At 40.0% G+C, this 20,932-nt stretch overlaps 1 protein-coding gene across 1 annotated transcript in view; it reads left to right on the top strand.

Moving 5' to 3' along the window:
- Nucleotides 1–14,682, top strand: part of mmrn2a (multimerin 2a) — a 37,222-nt gene extending 22,540 nt beyond the window's left edge. Inside the window, exons 7-8 of the mRNA XM_051960126.1 lie at nt 4,617–5,108; nt 12,410–14,682. Of these exons, the coding sequence (XP_051816086.1) occupies nt 4,617–5,108; nt 12,410–12,810 (893 nt within the window). The 3' untranslated portion in view covers nt 12,811–14,682. The remainder of the gene's footprint in view (nt 1–4,616; nt 5,109–12,409) is intronic.
- Nucleotides 14,683–20,932: the final 6,250 nt, after the last annotated feature.

The following is a 20,932-nucleotide window of genomic DNA, read 5'->3' on the forward strand; positions in this document are numbered from 1 at the left end:
TCTGTCTGTCTGTCTATCTCTCTATCTATCTCTCTATCTATCTAAGAATCCAGGCAGATTTTAAATCCGCCTAGGGAGAATTAGAATTTCAAAATCCTACCATGGTTGTTGTAAAGATTTCAATCTTGATATATCAATAGCCTGTATATTAAAAAGAATAACCCTAACCCTCTAACAGGATTTTGGTATACAGTATATGAAAAAAAAACAACCCAGAAACTACTTTGACAACATAATTTTTTCCCTGCTTATTTTGTCAAGTGTTGAGGACAAAAGTTGACATTACTTCTAAAGTAATTATTTACCTTGTATCTAAAACCAAATTTCAAGGTACATAATTTTAGGGAAAACAAATAATTACATTAACAGAGCATATCATATTCAAAACTCTTCAAATTTCAATCTCGCCTAGGTGAAATCAAAATTCTAATTCTGCCAAGGCGGATTTAAAATCTGCCTGCATTCTAATTTCGCCTGTAACATATATACACACGTGGACAAATTGTTGGTACCCCTCAGTTAAAGAAGGAAAAACCCACAATTCTCACTGAAATCACTTGAAACTCACAAAAGTAACAATAAATACAAATTTATTGAAAATTAAATAATCAAAATCAGCCATCACTTTTGAATTGTTGATTAACATAATTATTTAAAAAAACAAACTAATGAAACAGGCCTGGACAAAAATGATGGTACCTCTATAAAAGATTGAAAACTATTTGACCAGAGTGACATGATTAACTCAGGTGTGTCATTTAATTGACATCACAGGTGTTTCCAAACTCATAATCAGTCAGTCTGCCTATTTAAAGGGAGACAAGTAGTCACCCTGCTGTTTGGTGAAAAGGTGTGTACCACACTGAACATGGACAACAGAAAGCGAAGGAGAGAATTGTCCCAGGACATCCGAAAAAAAATTATAGACAGACATCTTAAAGGTAAAGGCTATAAGACCATCTCCAAGCAGCCTGATGTTCCTGTGACTACAGTGGCTCATATTATTCAGAAGTTCAAGACCCACGGGACAGTAGCCAACCTCCCTGGACGTGGCCGCAAGAGGAAAATTGATGACAAATTGAAGAGACGGATCGTTCGAATTGTATCCAAAGAGCCCAGAGCAACCTCCAAAGAAATTAAAGGTGAACTCCAAGGCCAAGGTACATCAGTGTCAGATCGCACCATTCGTCGTTGTTTGAGCCAAAGTGGACTTCATGGGAGACGACCAAGAAGGACACCACTGCTGAAAAAAACTCATAAAAAAGCGAGACTGGAATTTGCAAAAATGCATGTTGACAAGCCACAAAGCTTCTGGGAGAATGTCCTTTGGACAGATGAGACCAAACTGGAGCTTTTTGGTAAGGCACATCAACTCTATGTTCATAGACTCAAAAACCAAGCATACGAAGAAAAGAACACTGTCCCTACGGTGAAACATGGAGGAGGCTCAGTAATGTTTTGGGGCTGCTTTGCTGCATCTGGCACAGGGTGTCTTGAAAGTGTGCAAGGTACGATGAAATCTGAAGACTATCAAGGCATTCTGGAGAGAAATGTGCTGCCTAGTGTCAGAAAGCTTGGTCTCAGTTGCAGGTCATGGGTCTTCCAACAGGACAACGATCCAAAACACACAGCCAAAAACACCCGAGAATGGCTGAGAGAAAAGCGTTGGACTATTCTAAAGTGGCCTTCTATGAGCCCAGATCTGAATCCCATTGAACATATGTGGAAGGAGCTGAAACATGCCATTTGGAGAAGACACCCATCAAACCTGAGACAACTGGAGCTGTTTGCTCATGAGGAGTGGGCCAAAATACCTGTTGACAGCTGCAGAACGCTCATTGACAAATACAGAAATCGTTTAATTGCAGTGATTGCCTCAAAAGGTTGTGCAACAAAATATTAAGTTATGGGTACCATCATTTTTGTCCAGCCCTATTTCATTAGTTTGTTTTTTTAAATAATTATGTTAATCAACAATTCAAAAGTGATGGCTGATTTTGATTATTTAATTTTCAATAAATTTGTATTTATTGTTACTTTTGTGAGTTTCAAGTGATTTCAGTGAGAATTGTGGGTTTTTCCTTCTTTAACTGAGGGGTACCAACAATTTTGTCCACGTGTGTGTGTGTGTATATATATATATATATATATATATATCAATATTTCAACACAAGATGTTCAGAGAACGCTCTGGGTATTTTGCTCAGGAAAGGTGTCAGAATTAAAATGAAAACTAAAACTCACAAAAACAGTGATTTCTTAAACACAGACGAATATTACATTTAAATTTGCACTTAATCAACTGTGAAACTGGTTGTTAGGAAGTCTGCCATGTTGTCTTTTTAGCGTAACGCTGTTCATTTACACATAACTGCTTCTGTTCACTTCATAGGAAGTCAATTTTCTACAGGAGGAAACATCACAGCCTTCAGATCCTGTTTTAATGTGCAGTTATGCAAGTCATTGTGTTAACTCTCTGGTCTCCAAAACCTGCTGGTTTTGAAAGGAATGTTTACTTTTAAAAAAAAGAACCATTTGTCAATGCCAGAAACTGTGAGAGCAGACGAAATTGTCAGATTTTCAGACATCCAATAGTCCTTGAATGTACTGTTGGAAAACTGAACAATATCTGAGCTTAAAATTGTAATAATGCATAAAAATGACTTTAGTCTACATGTCTCATTATAAAATTTGCCAAAATTAAACAGTTAAACTAAAAATTCAGCATTCCTTGACGTAACCATGAAGCCATAAATGACCAACAGTCAGGTCACCAAAATTAAGAGTTTCAGCTGAACTGTAGGTAGTTTTTACACAGATCAGATGAGAAACAAGTAGGGAAACAAATTAAAAATGTGAGTAGTAAATTATCTGTAGTATGTAGAATCAGTTGCCATTTTTTCATTATTAATCGTCCTGTTTTTAAGCTTCCTGCAAGTATGTGGGCACTAGCAGATCCCAGTTTGTTTTTCAAATTTTTATTTTTTTTAGTTCTTCAGGAAGACATTTCTGAGTTCTCTCTACTTCTAGTCATGGTTGTTTTTGTTTCCACAGAGATGCAGGACTTGCAGGTTGAAAAGAGAATAAAAATGCTGCTGAGGTTACTGAGGGAGTTTAGAATGTTAAAACAGATGTGATTGAGGAGTGAAAAAACAGCATTTCAGCTGCATCTAGTGGCAGCTGTGAGGAACTACAATAACATGGACTGATTTCGAAATCTATCCATCCATCCATCATCTATACATCGCTTAATCCTCATTTGGGTCGGGGTCGAGGGGGGGACACAGGTTGCCAATCTATCACAGGGATACATATAGACAAACACTCACATTCACACCTCCGAACAATTTAGAATCACTAATTAACCTGTGCGGTCTTGATTTGGAAGTTTTGTTTTAAAATTAGTCATAACTCAGTCAGAACTGAACTCAGACAGATTTTTAGATTCAGTGTGGGCTGCACAGTGGTTAGCACTTTCGCCTTGCAGCAAGAAGATCCCTGGTTCGAGTCCCGGCCTGAGCCTGAGCCTGAGGATCTTTCTGCATGGAGTTTGCATGTTCTCCCTGTGCATGCGTGGGTTTTCTCCGGGCACTCTGGCTTCCTCCCACAGTCCAAAAATATGCTGAGGTTAATTGGTTACTCTAATTTGCCCGTAGGTGTGAATGCGAGTGAGATTGTTTGTCTGTATATGTAGCCCTGTGACAGACTGGTGACCTGTCCAGGGTGTCCCCTGCCTTCGCCCGAGTCAGCTGGGATAGGCTCCAGCACCCCCCGCGACCCTAGTGAGGATAAAGCGGTGTATAGAGAATGGATATAGAGAGAATGGATGAAACTTCCACTTTGTGAGGATGAAATATGATCAACAGGAAAAGCACTCAGAGAGTGCAGTAATGCGCCAAGCCTGCTCAGTTGTATCATTTCCGACGGCTTAAATCTTGAAAAAATTTGCGGCAGAAAGCATGGCAACATAGAATGTGACCATTTAATATAAATGTAACCACAAACAAAATGACCTAGCACTTAGCACAAGCGTATGTTTTGCATGTGTATGTTATGTACGGATACCAAATCACGTGACCTAAATATGTAGTGTGCAGCGGGAATTGATGGGACTCTGAAACACCCCCACAATTTAGTCAGTTGGTCCTTGTGTCATTTCTGACCTTCCCTGAAAATCCCAAATCTATTATTCCATTTTTGAGTAATGTTGCTAACAGTCAGACAGACAAGTCTACCCTGATTGTCACATAATTTCCCCTTTCCTTGGCAGAGTAATATATCCAGCTACAAATCACATGAAATTAGTTCAGCAGCTATCTGAGAATCGTCCTGTCTTTTTTTTTTTTTTTGCCTTTTTTCTGCTTTATTGGATAGGTGCAGTGGAGACAGACGGGAAAGGAGGGAGAAGATTGTTGGGGGAAGACATGCAGCAAAGGGCTGCAAGCAGGAATCGAACCCCGGCCAATGGGTCGGTGAAGCCCCTGTATATGGGTCAACCACTGAACCTGTTGAGCTTTCTGGGCGCCCCAAGAATCATCCTGTTTTTAAGCTTCCTGCAGCATAACAGTAATGATGAACATTTTCTCCTTTGAAATGACCAATCTCTCTGTTTTCAGGAGTCAGAGAGGAGGCTGCTGACCAGCCCTCCTCCTCCTCCAACCCCGTGCAGGACGACTGGCTGCCTGGCGACATGAGGAGGAGTGTTGGTGGACTTGTAGCCAGGGAGCGCCAGCTGCTCCTCCAAGGGAGTGACCTGTGGAACTTGGAGAAGACTGTGGAAGAGCTGCAGCAGAAGCTACTCAGGCTGGAGGAGAGGCCCTGCCCCTGCTCCAACACCTCCACCAACAGGGAGGCGGCCCCTGGAGGCCTGGAGGCCAAACTGCAGGCGGAGGTGATGTGGCTAAAGAGAGGGTTGGAGGAACATCTGAGGGTCTTCAAGAACGTCTTCAGCAACGCCGATAGGTTGGTGGGAGCTGAAGTCACACTGGACCTTGACAAGCTGTTTCAGCTGTTGAAGAACAAAGATGACAAGAAAGACAGGAAGAGAGGAGGGCGGGGGGAGGAGCCTGGGAGAGGAGGACGCCACCGAAACAGGAGGGACTCCTCAGGTGAGTCTGGGATTCATACTTGGTTTTCATATTTGTCTCTTAAATATCTCTTAGATGGTTTTACCTTTATGTGGTTTTGTGCTCATTATTAGCCGCTGTTGTCATTATTGTTTGTTTGGTGTTTATTAGTTGCTGTAAGTTGTTGGTCGTATTACATTAATGGTTGTTCTAAATCGTTAGCAGTCATTTGTCTCTGAAGGTGGCCATTAGTGATGGTGAGATGAAGCCTCATGAGGCATTGAACCACTTGAGCCAATTGGTTCGAGAAAGGGTTAATTTCTTGAAGCTTCATGAGCACACGAAACCACCTACTGGTCAAGTGTATAATCACAGGCAACTGTATCTGAACCAAATACCGGATGCCTTGAATATTGTTCATTAAAGCTGTTGGGAATGACTATGAAGAACAAAAAAATGTATGATCAAATAATTTCTATAGATAAATGATCACATATGTGTATAATAAAATATATTTTCATGTATTCTGTGTGTCTAAATTTTCCCCAAAATGGTAGTATCATATAATGTAGCAGGTTGTATAATAATATCTTTCTATCACCTTAGGAAAATGGCATGGCCTTATGCCGGCAGATGACAGTGAAAGAGCTTGTGGAACTAGGAAGATTGTACTGAATATGCTTGTATAACTTAGACAAGGATGTACAGGAAAGGGGAGATTTTATTCATTTTATTCAGAAGTAACAGGTTTTCAATAGTTTCTGGTTTTAAACGATTCCTTTTTTTGACACACACAATAAACACCTCACCTTTGAATAAAATAAGAAATGGTGAAAAATACAGTTCTTGATAAGCAAACCTAATGTGTCTGTAATAATGTTAGATTTAGCTTACCTTATTAGGAGTTAAAAAATCTAAATGTTCCCACACAGGGGAAATTTTCCACTTCCTGGTTGGCTCCATCCTATATACCTATCTTTCTGTCCTCAGTCTCCTAAATCTCCAAACTATATCCAAACTATATAAACACTATCCAAACTCTTGTATCCAGACTATCAAAACTCTATCCAAACTATCCAAACTCTCGACTGACCACAACTCTCTATAAAAACTCAATTTTTGAACGGAGCCTGAGGGGTTTATTCTGCTGTCAGAACCTCGCAAACCACTTTCTGAAGCAGTGACGTGGTTCAGCCAGGCAATGAGGCTTTGGACGTCATCATTTTTGGCTCCTCCCCTAAATGAAGCAAGCCTCGATACGCGCTTCGTGGAAACGCCCCTCCATTACTCGACACACGCTTCGAAGCCTCAGCACATCTCGTAACATCACTAGCGGCCATTTAGTGTTGTTAGCAGTTGTTCATTTCTGATTAGTAGCAGTTTGGCACATAATATTAATAATTTTGAGTCGATTAGTGGCTGTTTGTTGTCATTGGGTGGCTATTTAGTGTCATTAGTTGCCGATAAGGGGTTGTTTGGTGCTTCCTAGTAGCCATTTTGATTCTGTTGTTCATCATTTGGTGCTAATAGAGGCCTTTGTGAGTAAGTTACCAGTTGTTTGGTGCTCATCAGTGGTCATTTTTAGTCCGTTAGTGGTTGCTTGGCTTTTATTAATGAACATTTGGCACCTATTAGTGGCTGTTAGCTGTCATTTGGTGCCAATAAGAGCTGTTTTGCATTCGTTACTGGTCATTTGGTGTGTATTTGTGGCTGTGACTGGCCGTTTGTTGCAGATAAGTGGCCATTTGGTGTCATTAGCAGTTGATGTGGTCATTTGTCGCTGTTTTTTTTTCCTCAAGCATCAAGAATCTTCATCATCATTGTGTTTCCACACAGCAAAAATATGATTGTTGACTCCCAGCTATAGATACAAAAAGTAGAAAATGGCACATTTTATACAAATAAAACTTTTTTTTAAATCCTCAAAAATATAAATATTTAAACAGAGTTAGTGCACATGAGCAGAAGGGTGGGTGTGAAGTGCAGTCCAGTGCAAGACTTAGTTCTTTATTGCACATAGTGAGTCTGTTGTGTGTGTAGGGGGGAAATGGACTGGACAGCTCTTGGATAAAAACAGTTTTTCAGTCTGGAGGTCAGAGTTTCTATGCTCCTGTACCATTTGCCCAAGGGAAGCGGAACAAACAGTCCATTTCCCAGGTGGGTGGGGTCGACGGTGATACGTCGGGCCTTCCTCTGGATAAGTTCTTTATTTCCTGAGCTGTGCAGCTGCCGTACCACACTGTTGCACCAAGACGGAGGACCTTTTCTATTGTGGCCTTGTAGGAGCTGAGGGTAGAGACCAGCATGTTTCAGCTTCCTAAGGAAGACGAGTCTTTGTTGAACCTTCTTCACTAGGTGAGCTGTGCTCAGGGACCAGGTCAGGTCAGATGTAATGTAGACACCCAGGAACTTGATATTGTCAACATGCTCCACTGCTTCCAATTTAGAATAGAATAGAATAGAAAGCCTTTATTGTCATTGTATAACGAGTATACAATGAAATTGGGAGCGCTGCTCCATTTGGTGCTTAGGAAATATATACAATAAAAATACAATAAAGTATAATTAAAAATAGAATAAAATGAAGTAAAAATACAATAAAATCCAATGGGTAAGAGTGGCAATTGTGGAAAAACAAGAGCATTTAGATTGCACAGACATGATAAAGTGACTTAAGAGATTCATTGTGAAATATTGCACGTGTAGTGTGTGTTACCAGTGATCTTATTGTTATTGTGTTCATGTTTTCTTGTTGTTCAGAGCACTGATGGCTCTGGGGAAGAAACTGTTCCTGAGTCTATTTGTTCTTGTTTTATGTGCTCTGTAGCACTGACCAGAGGGCAGAAGGCTGAACAGATTGTGACTGGGGTGGGATGGGTCCTTGATAATGTTTGTAGCTCTGCTGAGATAGCGAGAGCTGGCGATATCGTCCAGGGAGAGGAGGGGGCAGCCAGTGATCTTCTGGGCGGCATTGATCACTCTCTGCAGCGCTCTCCTGTTGGCTGCAGTGCACCCAGCATACCACACTGTGACACAGTACACCAGGATGCTCTCAATGGTGGCTCGGTAGAAGGTCAACAGCAGCTTCTCCTCCAGCTGGTTTTTCCTGAGCACTCTCAGGAAGTGGAGCCACTGCTGGGCCTTCTTCACCATCGCCATGGTGTTAAGTCCAGGAGAGGTCATCAGAGATGTGAACACCCAGCAGTTTGAATGAGTGGACCCTTTCAACGCAGACCCCGTTGATGAGGAGTAGGGCTGGGTCCATGCTGCGCTTGCGGAAGCCCAGGATGAGTTCTTTTGTTTTTGTGGTGTTCAGTGTGAGATTGTTCTCTGAACACCACACTGACAGTCTCCCAACCTCATCTCTGTGGGCCGACTCATCTCCTCCTGAGACAAGCCCGACCACGGTGGTATCATCAGCAAATTTGATGATGGAGTTGGAGAGATGGGTTGGTGTGCAGTTGTGTGTGTACAGTGAGTACAGTAAAGGACTCAGTACACAACCGTGTGGGGAGCCAGTGCTGAGGGCTATGGTGGGGGAGTGGTGTGAGCCGAGTCTGACAGTTTGTGGGCGGTCTGTTAAAAAGTTTTTTATCCATCTGCAGATGGATTCGGGCAGTCCAAGGAGAGAGAGTTTGTCAACCAGAATGTCTGGGATGATGTTATTGAAAGCTGAGCTGTAGTCGATGAAGAGCATCCTCACATAGTTCCCCTGTTGTTCCAGGTGACTCAGCGCTTTGTGAAGAGCTATGGCGATGGCGTCCTCAGTGGATCTGTTTGCTCTGTAGGCAAACTGGTGCGGGTCGAGTGTGGGGGACAGTTTGGTTTTGATGTGCTCTGCCACCAGTTTCTCAAGGCATTTTGTGATTATAGGTGTGAGAACGACAGTAGTCCTTTAAGCTGTCAGTCAATGTCTTTTTGGGAACTGGGATGATTGTTGATGATTTTAGACAGGGAGGGACAGTGGCTTGTGACAAGGATTGATTGAAGATTTTGGTGAAAACCCCAGCCAGCTGGTTGGCACATCCCCTGAGTACCTTTCCCAGTACTCCGTCAGGACCAGCAGTTTTCCTGGGGTTTACGGTCCTCAGCACCCATCTCACTTGGTGTTTATGGAGTGTTAGGGCGCTGTTGCAGGGGGCTTGTAGGTGTGGTCTGCATGATGTGGATCTGACAGCTTCAAAGCGGGCTAAGAAATGGTTCAGTTCCTCCACCAGTGAAGCGTCAGGGTCCACAGACACAGGATTCCTGTCCTTGTACTGTGTGATATGTTGGAGACCTTGCCACATCTTCCTGGGGTTATTGTCAGTGAAGTGCTCCTCAATCCTCTTTTTGTAGGCTGCCTTGGCCTCTTTGATTCCTCTCTTCAGGTTGGCTCTGGCCTCGCTGTACTGAAGTTTGTTGCCAGACCTGAAGGCGGTGTTGCGAAGTTTGAGGAGTTTCTGGACATCGTTGGTCATCCAGGGTTTTTGATTTGAGAAAACTCGGATGCGTTTCTGAACTGTTACAATGTCCGTGCAGTTTTTGATGTAGGAGAGTACAGAGTCTGTGTGCTCCTGTAAGTCCTGACTGTCAAATAAATCCCAAATGGTGTGTCCAATGCAGTCCTGAAGCAAATAAATTTGATGAGGAGAGGCACGTGCTCTGTTCTCTTGGACCTCCAGTAGTCTACGATGACCTCCTTGGTCTTGTTTTTTTTTTTTTTTTAAACATGTCTTTATTGAATTTTCGACAATAAAAAATTATGTAACAGTCAGGAAGGCAATCCACAATGATCAGATAAAGTAAAATAACTAAACCTCCCCATTCGAACAGGCAGCATACAACATTAGGCCTTTGCTTTTATCCCACGGTACATCAAAGATTCACATCACATCGCATCCACATAATATCACTTACAAAGCATCTTCTATATCACCATGCTTGACAAAATCTAAAAATGTATCCCAAATGTCTTTAAATTCAGAGGTTTTCTTCCAGATAGTATAGGTTAGTCTTTCTGAAGCCAGACTTGAAGTTAAATTTGTCTGATTTTCAGCTTTTTCGGGTAGGTTAACCAACCTGAGGTTTGATCTCCTCGAGCGGTTTTCAAGATCGTCCACCTTGTATGTAAGTTGCTCCACTTGTTTAATGAGCTCGTCGGTCTTGCCTTTCCCCGAGTAAATGGCGTCCTCGACTTTACTGATCCGCTCTTCTGCCCCGTCCACGCGACCAGAAAAGTCTCTCACATTCCTCTTAACATCATGGATTGCTTTTAGGACACTGTCCAGTTTCGTGGCAAAGTCGTTACTCATCAGGTCCAGTCTTTGAATCACATCCAGGTTTGCGTTCGTATCGGCAGGTTCTGTAGCCGGCTGGGACGACGGGTTAGCATTTTCTGTCGGGCTAGTCATGTTGTTAGCATCCCACTCGTCGTTGTCGACCATGACAAAGTCTGCTGCGCTTCTACTCTTATTTTTTCTCGACGGTATTATAAACGTGGCATAATTTACAAGCTTATCGGCGTTGGTTAACTGTTGAGTTCGTGTTTTTTACCAAATAATGAAGGATTTTAGCCGAATTTCACCGGGAGCCCACAAAGACACGTCTACTCAGTTCAGTGGCATGGCCACGCCCCTTCCTCCTTGGTCTTGTTGGTGTTCAGAACGAGGTTGATGTCTGAATACTAGGGATGTAATGGTACACAAAAATCACGGTTCGGTATGTACTTGGGTATGGAAGTCACGGTTTGGTTCGGTTCGATTCTCAGTTAAGGGGAAAAAAAAAAAACCCTGCTGATATAAGAGCTAGTATGACTTTCTGGCTGAAGTGTGGACGAGCAGGAACTTCATAACGGGGCTGTATCACCTAAAATAGGAAATATATTTTAATATAATTCTTTTTTTTTTAAAAAAAAACACAACACCATGGAGTTAGGCTCTTGTTTACCAGCATAAATATACTAGTAGGCTAAAAAAAATACACAATGTAGTCATTATCTATAGCAAAGAGCACAGCGATAATGTAAAGTTAATGTAAGCTGACCTTAATCATAAGCTTAAAACCTCAGTTCTCAACAACGGAGTATGGCCGTAGATCTGCTGCTATGAAAACATCAATGGACTTGGTTGTTGCTTTAGCCTGTTCTGAATTGCTAGGCAGGGTTTGATGAAATGATGTTGGGAGCATCGTTTGTACAGGTCGCTGTTTTTTCCTAGCAGTGGGGAAAGTCACGCTTGGATGGTGCTTTTTCAAATGTGTGTCTAAGTTTGACGTGTTGCTGGATGCATAGTTGAGCACTGCTTCACAGTGTCGGCATACGGCTTTTGTCTTGCCCACTTGTTTCTCTACTTTTTCGTGCTTCACTGGGTAACTGACGAGATCCCAAACAGATGATTTTAATTACACCGGAGCGTCCTCCAGCTCTAGCTTCTTCTTGTTATTGCTAGCATTAGCCATGAAGCACTGGCAGGAGAATAAGAATCCGTCACATCCTGTGGTTCACTGGAAACTCCTTCTTGTTTTTAGTTCTGCAATACTGCACGACTGTGTGAGCCAGAGAAGGTCCACCGCAACTGTGGGCACTATGAAGTTTTAGGTTTCACAATTAAAATAATTCTGTACATTCTTAATAGTCTTAAAATTTTCGTACCGTGGTACACCTCCGTAGCAAACCGAAAGGGTCTGTACCGAACGGTTCGGTACGAATACGTGTACCGTTACACTCCTACTGAACACCACTGAATAAGGTGCTGGATCTTCTCTCTGTAGTGGGTCTCATCATTGTCCATCATTTTGAGGCAATTTGTGGTTATTTGTAGCCCCTAAAAGACCATTCAGTGTCGTTTATTGCCAGTTAGTGTCCATTTTCAATCCATTAGTGGTCGTTTGGCTGTAATTACTGTTTTTAGTCAGTTGGTTATTGCTTGGTGCTCATTAGAAGCTGTTGTGAGTGGTCACTTTGAGTCCATTAGTGGCGTTTAAATGATTATTCATGGCTTATTAGTCATTGATTGGCAAAAGGTGACCATTTTGAGGCTAAAAATGATCATATGTTGCTTGTTAGTGGCCATTTTGTGTTCTTTACCAGCTGTGAGTCTATTAGGGGTGACTTGGTGCTTATTAGTGGTCTTGAGTTTTTTTGTGGTTGTGATTTTGTGCAAAACTGCTACAAAGAAACACAAAATGACTAAAAATAGACTCAAAACGGCTGCTAGTAAGTGCTAAATGGAGGTTTTCAACTCAAAACAGTTTAAGTACAGCAAAACTAATCAGCACACAACAACCGACAGATTTCAACTGTAAAATACTAAATAGGATTCTATCCTTCTGAACTTTGACATCACATCTTTTGTCCTGCCCAGGTGTCGCCATCCCATCCAATCAATCAGAAGGCTCCCTGCTGTTTGTAACTGGATCTCCTTTGAGCATCTTCAATAGCATCATCGTGTTTGAACCGTCTCTGAACCGCGGTCACATCTACTCCGACAGCGGCACCTTCACGGCTCCAGTGGACGGGCTCTACCTGTTCCTCCTCACTTTAGACCTGAGGCCAGGCCCCGCCCACATGGTCCTGAGGAGGGGGCAGGGGGACGGAGTGCCAGTGTCTCTGCAGCAGCGGAAGGCAGCGGAGGCGGGGCTTGTCACTGGCACCGGCCTCCTGTTGCTGAGAGAGGGCGAGGAGGTCTGCCTGGAACTGAAGGAGGGACAGTGGCAGGAGTCAGAGGACAATGTGTTCGCCGGGCTGCTGCTCCACCGAACCTGAGCTGCTGTGGACCAATTAGCTGACAGTCAGAGGACAAAAAACAATCAAAGACTGTGGGGGCGGAGTCACCGGAGGTGTTGTGAAACAAATTTCCATGTTTAATCCAAAGCACCTTACAGAGTCATGAACTGGATCAAACCTGTCTGTGAATCTTTAGTTGTTTAGATTCCAGCTCTACAGTTACACAAGAAACAAAAATAAGCCTGCTAAAATGATCTTTTGGTTCATTTTTTTTTAAATTAGAACAGGAAGGACAATTTTATGTGTATCTGTTTTGATGTTGCAGAAACAAATAGAAAATACTGACTTCTTTCAATATATGCCTACTGTCAAAGATGCTACAGAACAAGAAATATAACCAATTACCACAAATAAGCCCAAAAATGCTTAAAAACAGATGTAATAGTGTCTCAAATAAGTGTAAAACAAACAAAAAGGCATAAGATGGGTATTAACAAGTGAAAAGTCTTGTAAACAGGACCATCAGACTACAAATATGCAAAAAACTGATTAAGAACAACCATGAGTACACACAAAACAATTTTAAAAGAAGCAAACTGGCACAAGTATGACCAGGAATGGGCAGAGAGAGATGCTGCAAGTGCAAAACAGCCAGAAATGTATGTAAAACAACCATAAACTTACAATTCTATGAAAAAGAACCATAATAGACATAAAACAACTCAATGTAAATGCAAAAGAATTACAAATGAACAAAAAAACCCAACCAGAATTGATATATTGATGAACAAAAAAGCAAAAAAAAAACAACAACAAACAAACCCAACAGTCATAAAATCACGTCAAACAAAAATAGACAGAAAACTACCACAATGAGCAGAAAAATACTACATGAAGTGCAAAAGAAAACACCAAATCAGTTGTAAATACATGCAAAAATGTGACAAATGAACATAAAATGGCAATAGATATTGTCTAAAAGTGGAACAAAGATGAAAAACAGACATGGATCAATAAAAAACAACAGTGGTTGGTCAGTGCAAAACAATATTTGATGCCAGTTTACACCCAAAATGAAATAATCCAGTGATGTTTAGTTTTATATAAATATGAGCTAAAAAAAAAAAAAAAAGCAGAACATGAGCAGGTTTTCTGGATTTGTTGAAATCAAACAGTTAAAACACACTCAGACTTAAAAAAAAACAAAAAAAAACATGCCAACTAACCCCCAACTAATTAATTTCATACTAAACAACTGAAATAAAACTTGCTGCAAAATATTTTTTTTGCAGTTTTCTGCCAGTTAGCTTAGCTCAGCATAAAGACTGGAAATGGGTGGAAACTGCTAGCCCGGATCTGATGCTGCATTTACGTCACATTTGAGCATGATGCTATTAAACTGTTAAAATGAACCAATACTGCAGTTGTGGTTGACACTGAGTGGTTAACTCTCTGAACCCCAAGCAGTTTCTGTGTGGTTATTTTTGCTTCTGTCACATTTTTCCTCACTTTGGGCTCATTTTTCACTGCAGTATAAAGTCCTGCACCTCCATGGAACAGAATGAAGGAGAGAGAACTCAGAAATGTCTTTTAGGCAGTATGACACAGGTATAATGCCATAAATTATGAGCAACAAAAAGCTAAAGTTGAAATTCTTAGATTATTGATTTTACAAAAAATGAACAAACCTGGAAACAACATTTTTCGAAGTGTCCACGGGCAAAAATTGTGACTCTGCATACTACTGATATTTTTCACTACCCAACATTTTGAATTAAATTTCCTCTGAATTTTTGTGACATGATTGTTGGTCACATCTGAGTCAGACATGGTTTCACTGTTCTGCTGAGAAGAGCAGAATTTTGTGTTGTTTTACAAAATTTGGTTGGAGTAAAGAGTTTATTTTTGGTGTGTGTGTGTGTGTGTGTTTTTTTTTTTACATAAGACAGAATAAAATGGGTTTAGTGACATCATGATTTTAGGATTAGATTTGGTTCAGCTTTCTGACATCACTAATGGTCAGTTCAAGGACTGTTGGAACAGTGAAAATCCAACTGTCATACAATTTGTGGCTCTGAAAATTGATGTTTTTTTTGTTTGTTTTTTTTAAAGATATGCTTTTCAAACATGCTGGTGTGTTTTGGAGTTCAGAGTTAATCTGTCCACAAATCCAGAGTATCTTTTCCTTTTGATTTTACGAACCTGTATGGGTTCATAACAATCCACAGTTAATAAATCTGAAAGCAAACAAAGTAAATAAAAGCTTAAAAAGTAGCACAGTAACAGCAGGTCAAACAGATCAGTTGGCTTTTAAATAAGACTTTAAACATTTTTTCATCTGTCTGTCACATTGTTTAGTTTTAATTTGTTGAAAAATGTAAAAGATTTAGTCATTTTTGCTTATTTAATTTCAGTCTTGTTTTTTCTGCCTAAATGAATTCTGGGTATCCAAGCTGAGAACTACACTTCAACTACCATTCAAAAGTTTGGGGTCACTTATAGAAATGTCCTTGTTTTTGAAAGAAAAGCAGTGTTTTTTCAGTGATGAAAACATTAATTGAATTCGGAATCCAGTCCAGACATTGTTAATGTGGTAAATGACTTTTCTAGCTGGAAACAGCTGATTTTTAATGGAACATGCACATAGGGGTATAGAGGCCCATTTCCAGCAACCATCACTCCTGTGTTCTAATGCAACATTGTGTTAACTAATCGTGTTGAAAGGCTAATTAATGATTAGAAAACCATTGTGCAATTAGGCTAGCACATGAATAAAAGTGTGCTTTCAAGGAAAACATGAAACTTTCTCGGTGACCCCAAACTTTTGAATGGTGGTGTTAATCAGCTCCAGTAGTTTTTACATTCAACCAAACCAGTTTCAAACCTGCTGGACAGAACCAGCTGTTTCCCTTCTGGCACCTGTCTTTAATGCTAAGCTAGGCTAAGCTAACAACTCCAGCTGCAAAACAAAACATGACTCACCGTCTGCAGCACGACTCTCCAGATGCTAACCGTTGTTATCCTCTGCCTGAGCATAACAACGGTTATAGACTTTACATGAGGAAAATATTTGAATGTAAAGCACCAGGATAACGATGTAAAAACACACAGAGCAGAATATATTTAAATAAAGGACCATGCTATGTTTAGACTGTCAGCAGCCTGTAACTTAATAAAGTTTATATTTACTGAAACCGCCAGAGATTCTTTGATTTTCTTTGATCACTAGTTGTTTAAGTAGTGAATAAAATGTTGCTGAATATCATCTGATGAACAGTCCAACCACTCACAGCCCAAAGATGTTCATTTACTACCAGTAAAATACCGTCAGACTTAAGAAAAACTACACATGTGAGCAGCTTCAATTATAGACTGTCAGAATCAATTAATCAACTACTTGCTTTTGCAAGTTATTTAGTTTGAAAGAAAATATAAAGTTTTACAGAGGATTGTCATTGTAACCCTCTGAACCCAAAAATCCACTGACATGTTCCAATGGCACGTCATTTAATTAAAAAAAAAAAAGTTAAAACCACACCGTTTATCCAAGCAAGAAACTGTACAAACAGAAAAAAAATGGTCTGATTGTGAATTTTTTGATGGTCCTTGAACTAATCGTGTTCTATTTCCAGAGTTCTGCTGGGAAAATTTGCCAAATCTAATCTTAAAACCATGATAGCCCGACAAAATTTCTTACTTGTTTCTTCTATAATAAAAAATGGTGGAACATACCAATTAGCGTTTTCCAAAGCACAACATGATAGCTTGTTTTGTCTACAACTGAATGTTATTCAGTTACCGTCATAGGGGAGTAAAGAAAACATAAAATATTCACATTTAAGAAACTAAAATCTGATAATTTAGAAAACTTTTTCTTTCCAAAGAAATTCCTCAAACTTACTAAAACTGATCAGAATAATGTTCACGTGAGTAATTTAAAGCTCGTGTCCGGAGTTTCCGTTTGTTTTCAATTTATGTATCATTGTTTAACAAAGCTTAAATGTGTTAGTCTAGTTCGATACTATAATATAATGTTAGTATGCCGCGATATGAAAATTTATTCATGAGCTCTGCCTTCCTCCCATGTTATTCCAAAAAGCGCCGGTCACTGCCAACCAATCAAGTTCGAGCTTCCGCTTTGTCATGCTGTCAATCAACGGTTACGCACACAGAAAGCAAGCCCATGCAGAGGTGGGCAAGCTACGCACTACGCAACCGCGCGCACATTTGTTTTGCTTGTGGAGGAGAGAGCATCAGGGATCAGCAACTTCCAGAAAAGTTACCAATCCCACGGCTTGTCAGGCCAAGAGACTGCAGGCCTCCATAGCCCGCCTGACGGCTTCGTTTAGATGCCCGACCTCTGGAGGAAGATGTTGGGGCGTCTGGGACATACTCTTCGTCAGAGGAGTCATGTAATTCTGAACTCTAGATAGAAATAAATAAACAATGTAACACATATACACGCGTAAATGCACTAAGTCTGATAAACAATGTCATCGAGAGCGATACACAAGTGTAATCACATATTGAAACTTTACTCGTTCGTCCTAGCAGATTCATGTTATTTTGGTATTAGGACAAGTTAGACTCAATACAGAATTCTAACGTAATTCCTTTATTATTTGCTAAATGTACTAAATGTAGAAGAGTGGAAAACAACAAAACAGGCAAGATGCTGCAGCACTCCGGGCACTCCTCTCAGGTACTGAGCGCGTGCACAAATAAAGGGGCGAAATCAGAGGGAGGGTGGGACCAACAGTGTTTTGGGAGACGCTGCGATTCAAACTCCGGACACGAGCTTTAAGTAGCTGATTGATGTTTGCAGCTCTATTTGCTTTTCCTTACCAAGACGTAAATCTACATTTGATTTAAAGACTACAGGCTTTTAAAGTAAATTAAAGTACATGTTGCAGCAGTAACAGGGATCAGCACTAACATCTCCGAGTTCTTCTTCTTCCCGCTCAGAGAATTTCTTATTGAGAAAACAAACAAACAATTCACATTTGCCCAACAACAGCTCAACAATCCAACTGATTTATTACAATTTTAGCATCAACCAGACCAGGACTCACCTGCACAGGTAACAGCTGAGTCCGTCAAACATCTCCAGCGAATCTTCACCTTGAAACCGACCAAACGTCTCCCAGCTGATATTGCTCTGACATGAACCAAACTCAGCAGAATCCATCCCTCCACCGACAGACAAACGGTGAGATGGACTCATTTCATCATAACCTCATGTTCATTTGAATTCATTTTAAACTGGATTTCATTTAATTGTATTAAAACAGGAATCACTAAATATATACTACTGTTGAAAAGTTTCCATGAAAACTCACACTTTTGTTCATGTGCAAACATAATTGCATAAGGGTTTTCTAATCATCAGCTAGCCTCTCATCATGATTAGCCAACACAATGTAGCATTACCCCTAAAAACCCACAGTTTCCAGCTAGAATAGTCATTTACGACATTAACAAGGTCTGGACTGTATTTCTGATTGATTTAATGTTATCGTCATTGAAAAAAAGTTTTCTTCTTTCAAAAATAAGGACATTCTAAAAGAACCCAAACTTTTGAATGACAGTGTAAGTGTTTGATCAAGGTAATTTTATTAAGATATTTACCAACCATCAATTAGTTTGAGCTTTCAATTGTTTATGCATAGTTTTAGCTAACAATTTGTCCATTTTGTACCTACCTTGATTTTATCTGTTTGTCCACTTGTAGCTAACAGTTTCCTCAGCTAGATAAAGTTGTTATTTATCCATACTTTCAACGAGCAATTTGGACAGTTTGTCAACTTCTAAGGATTTTAGCAGTTTACTTGTAGCTAACAGTTTCCTCAGCTAGGTATAGTTGCTTTTTATCCATACTTTTACAGGGCTGCCAACTCTCACACTTTGGCCGTGAGACACATTCAAATCAGTCCCTTCACACGCTCTCACGCCACACTCCCAATACGGAGCCCCTAAAGTATGGAGTTATATTTGTGCCACAATCCTGAGCGCACAGTGTGAAATTTTGAGCACAGAAAATAATTTTGAGCAAAGAAAAACTTAATCTGAGCAAACAAAAATCTATTCTGCACTCAAAAAATATATTTTTATATTTGCAACTATCCACATACACACACAGTCTCAATGCTTTTCACTCGGTTTTTCACTCTGCTCTCCTGTGGATCTCTGCTCTACGTCCTCGCTACGTCTCTCTCGCTCTCGCTCAACATCTGCTCTCTGCACACGCTCAAATCTGCCTTCACGCTCGCTCAGCTCTGCACGGCGTTACAAATGTGCCACAATTCCAGCCAATCACAGACTTCTGATTCTATCCAATCGGATCCCTGTTTCGGCCGCCTCTCGGAAGCGCTGTTAAAAACGATCACTAAATCAACTGGAGTTTTGCGGTATACGCTGGACTACGACAGATTTTTGGTGAGTATTGTTTTATTATTGAATTACATTAAATTAAATAAAGCACTATTTTGTTTAGTGTGTTAAAGTACAAGTGTAATGTTTAAATCCACATTTCAGAGCCACTGGACGATATGTAACGTTTTTTCCCCACCCTCGTTTAATTAGCCAAGATTAGCAAAGCTGGACCATGTCGGATCCTGAACGGCAACACAACGGTGCACCACATCCACATGTAAGTAGTTGGTTTTGCAAAAATATTTTGTCATGTAAGCTTGCATGAAAGTCTGTGTGTTTGTTTCATTGATTTGTATATTTCTATTCGCTTGCAAAGTGACGCTAGATTTGTTGTCTGCTAGCTCAATCAGTAGCTCTCACCGCAACAATTAATTCACAAACTTGACAAACATACAAACTGATGGAACAGATACACTATCTAAGAATAATGCTTTTGTTTTTACGTGTAATATTCAACTGTGATCTTCTCACAGCTCACTAAAATAGGATGTGTTGTTTGACGAAGTTACTCTGTGCAAGGCCCTCTGTCCCTTGTCCACATTGACACAAATCATAAACTCATAAGGTAAATAAGCTTGCTCAGACTATTTCACACAAAGTAAACAGTAAGAGGAATGTCATTAAAAATACTTCAGTGAAGTTTATCTTGTTTGTTACTTGGGAATACATTATGGAGCCCCTAATTTAAACATGTCCATCAAACATCTTTTAATAGAATATTTGCATTCAAAAAAGGTTGTTGCAATTTAGAACAGTCTGCAATTAGCTGACACGACTCACACATGAGCAGCCTTATTGAAATAGTACTCCCCATCTTGAACAGGTACAACATTGTGGTCTTTGGTGGAGTGGATGGCTACTCAAGGAAGGTCATTTTTTACTCTTAAATTTATATGACTGTATGTGTGAAGTTTTGCAGCTATAAATCAGAGTAATTTCATCCTTATGTATATATCAGAAACTTGGACATGGCTGACTTAGCTTTATGAACAGCCGTTTAAAAATGTAGGTACTTTTATCATAATCTTCAACCAAAGGGTACAGATCATTGGTGATGGCTTTGGAATAATAAATACAGCCAAGTACACAGAGATCAGTGTGCCAGCCTTTCAACTTGGTTTTGAGTATTTGTTTTAGCCAGTGGCTTTCAGTATGAAATTAATGATAATTATAACGTAATCAAACATTTAATATCTCATCTGGATACATTTTTACATACAAGTAATCTGAAGAGCAATATTGTCTTTTTGTAAGTGCCCTGTATATGATCATTGAGACGAGTGAAGCAGAGCTTGTCACACTTTCACCCTACCATTTCTAGCAGAAAGCACACAAAAACATTAATAAAAAAGTTATTTAAAGATGTAGTATATCTCAGATAGTAACTGTTGGCAGAACTACAGCCCCATTCACTTTGCAGAAGGCAAAATGATTATAAAGTTGTGTATGTGAGATCCAATTTTTTTTGCTTATTACATTTTTGAATATTATTTAAACGTGCAATTGGTTCAATGAAAAATTTTGCTGTATGTGTCTAATAAACTCATTGTATGGAGTGTTTTTGTTTGTACGATATACCACATTGATGTTTTTTTTTAAAAATAAAATAACACAACAAATGAGATACCAAATGCTACAAAGAACAATGTTATAATATGCTGTTAGCTAAACACAGATCTGTACATTATCCATGTGGTTTTACTGCAGGTCTTGTACTTGGATGCTGCAA

The sequence above is a fragment of the Acanthochromis polyacanthus genome, chromosome 15, assembly GCF_021347895.1.
Source record: "Acanthochromis polyacanthus isolate Apoly-LR-REF ecotype Palm Island chromosome 15, KAUST_Apoly_ChrSc, whole genome shotgun sequence".
In the NCBI taxonomy this organism is placed as follows: domain Eukaryota; kingdom Metazoa; phylum Chordata; class Actinopteri; family Pomacentridae; genus Acanthochromis; species Acanthochromis polyacanthus.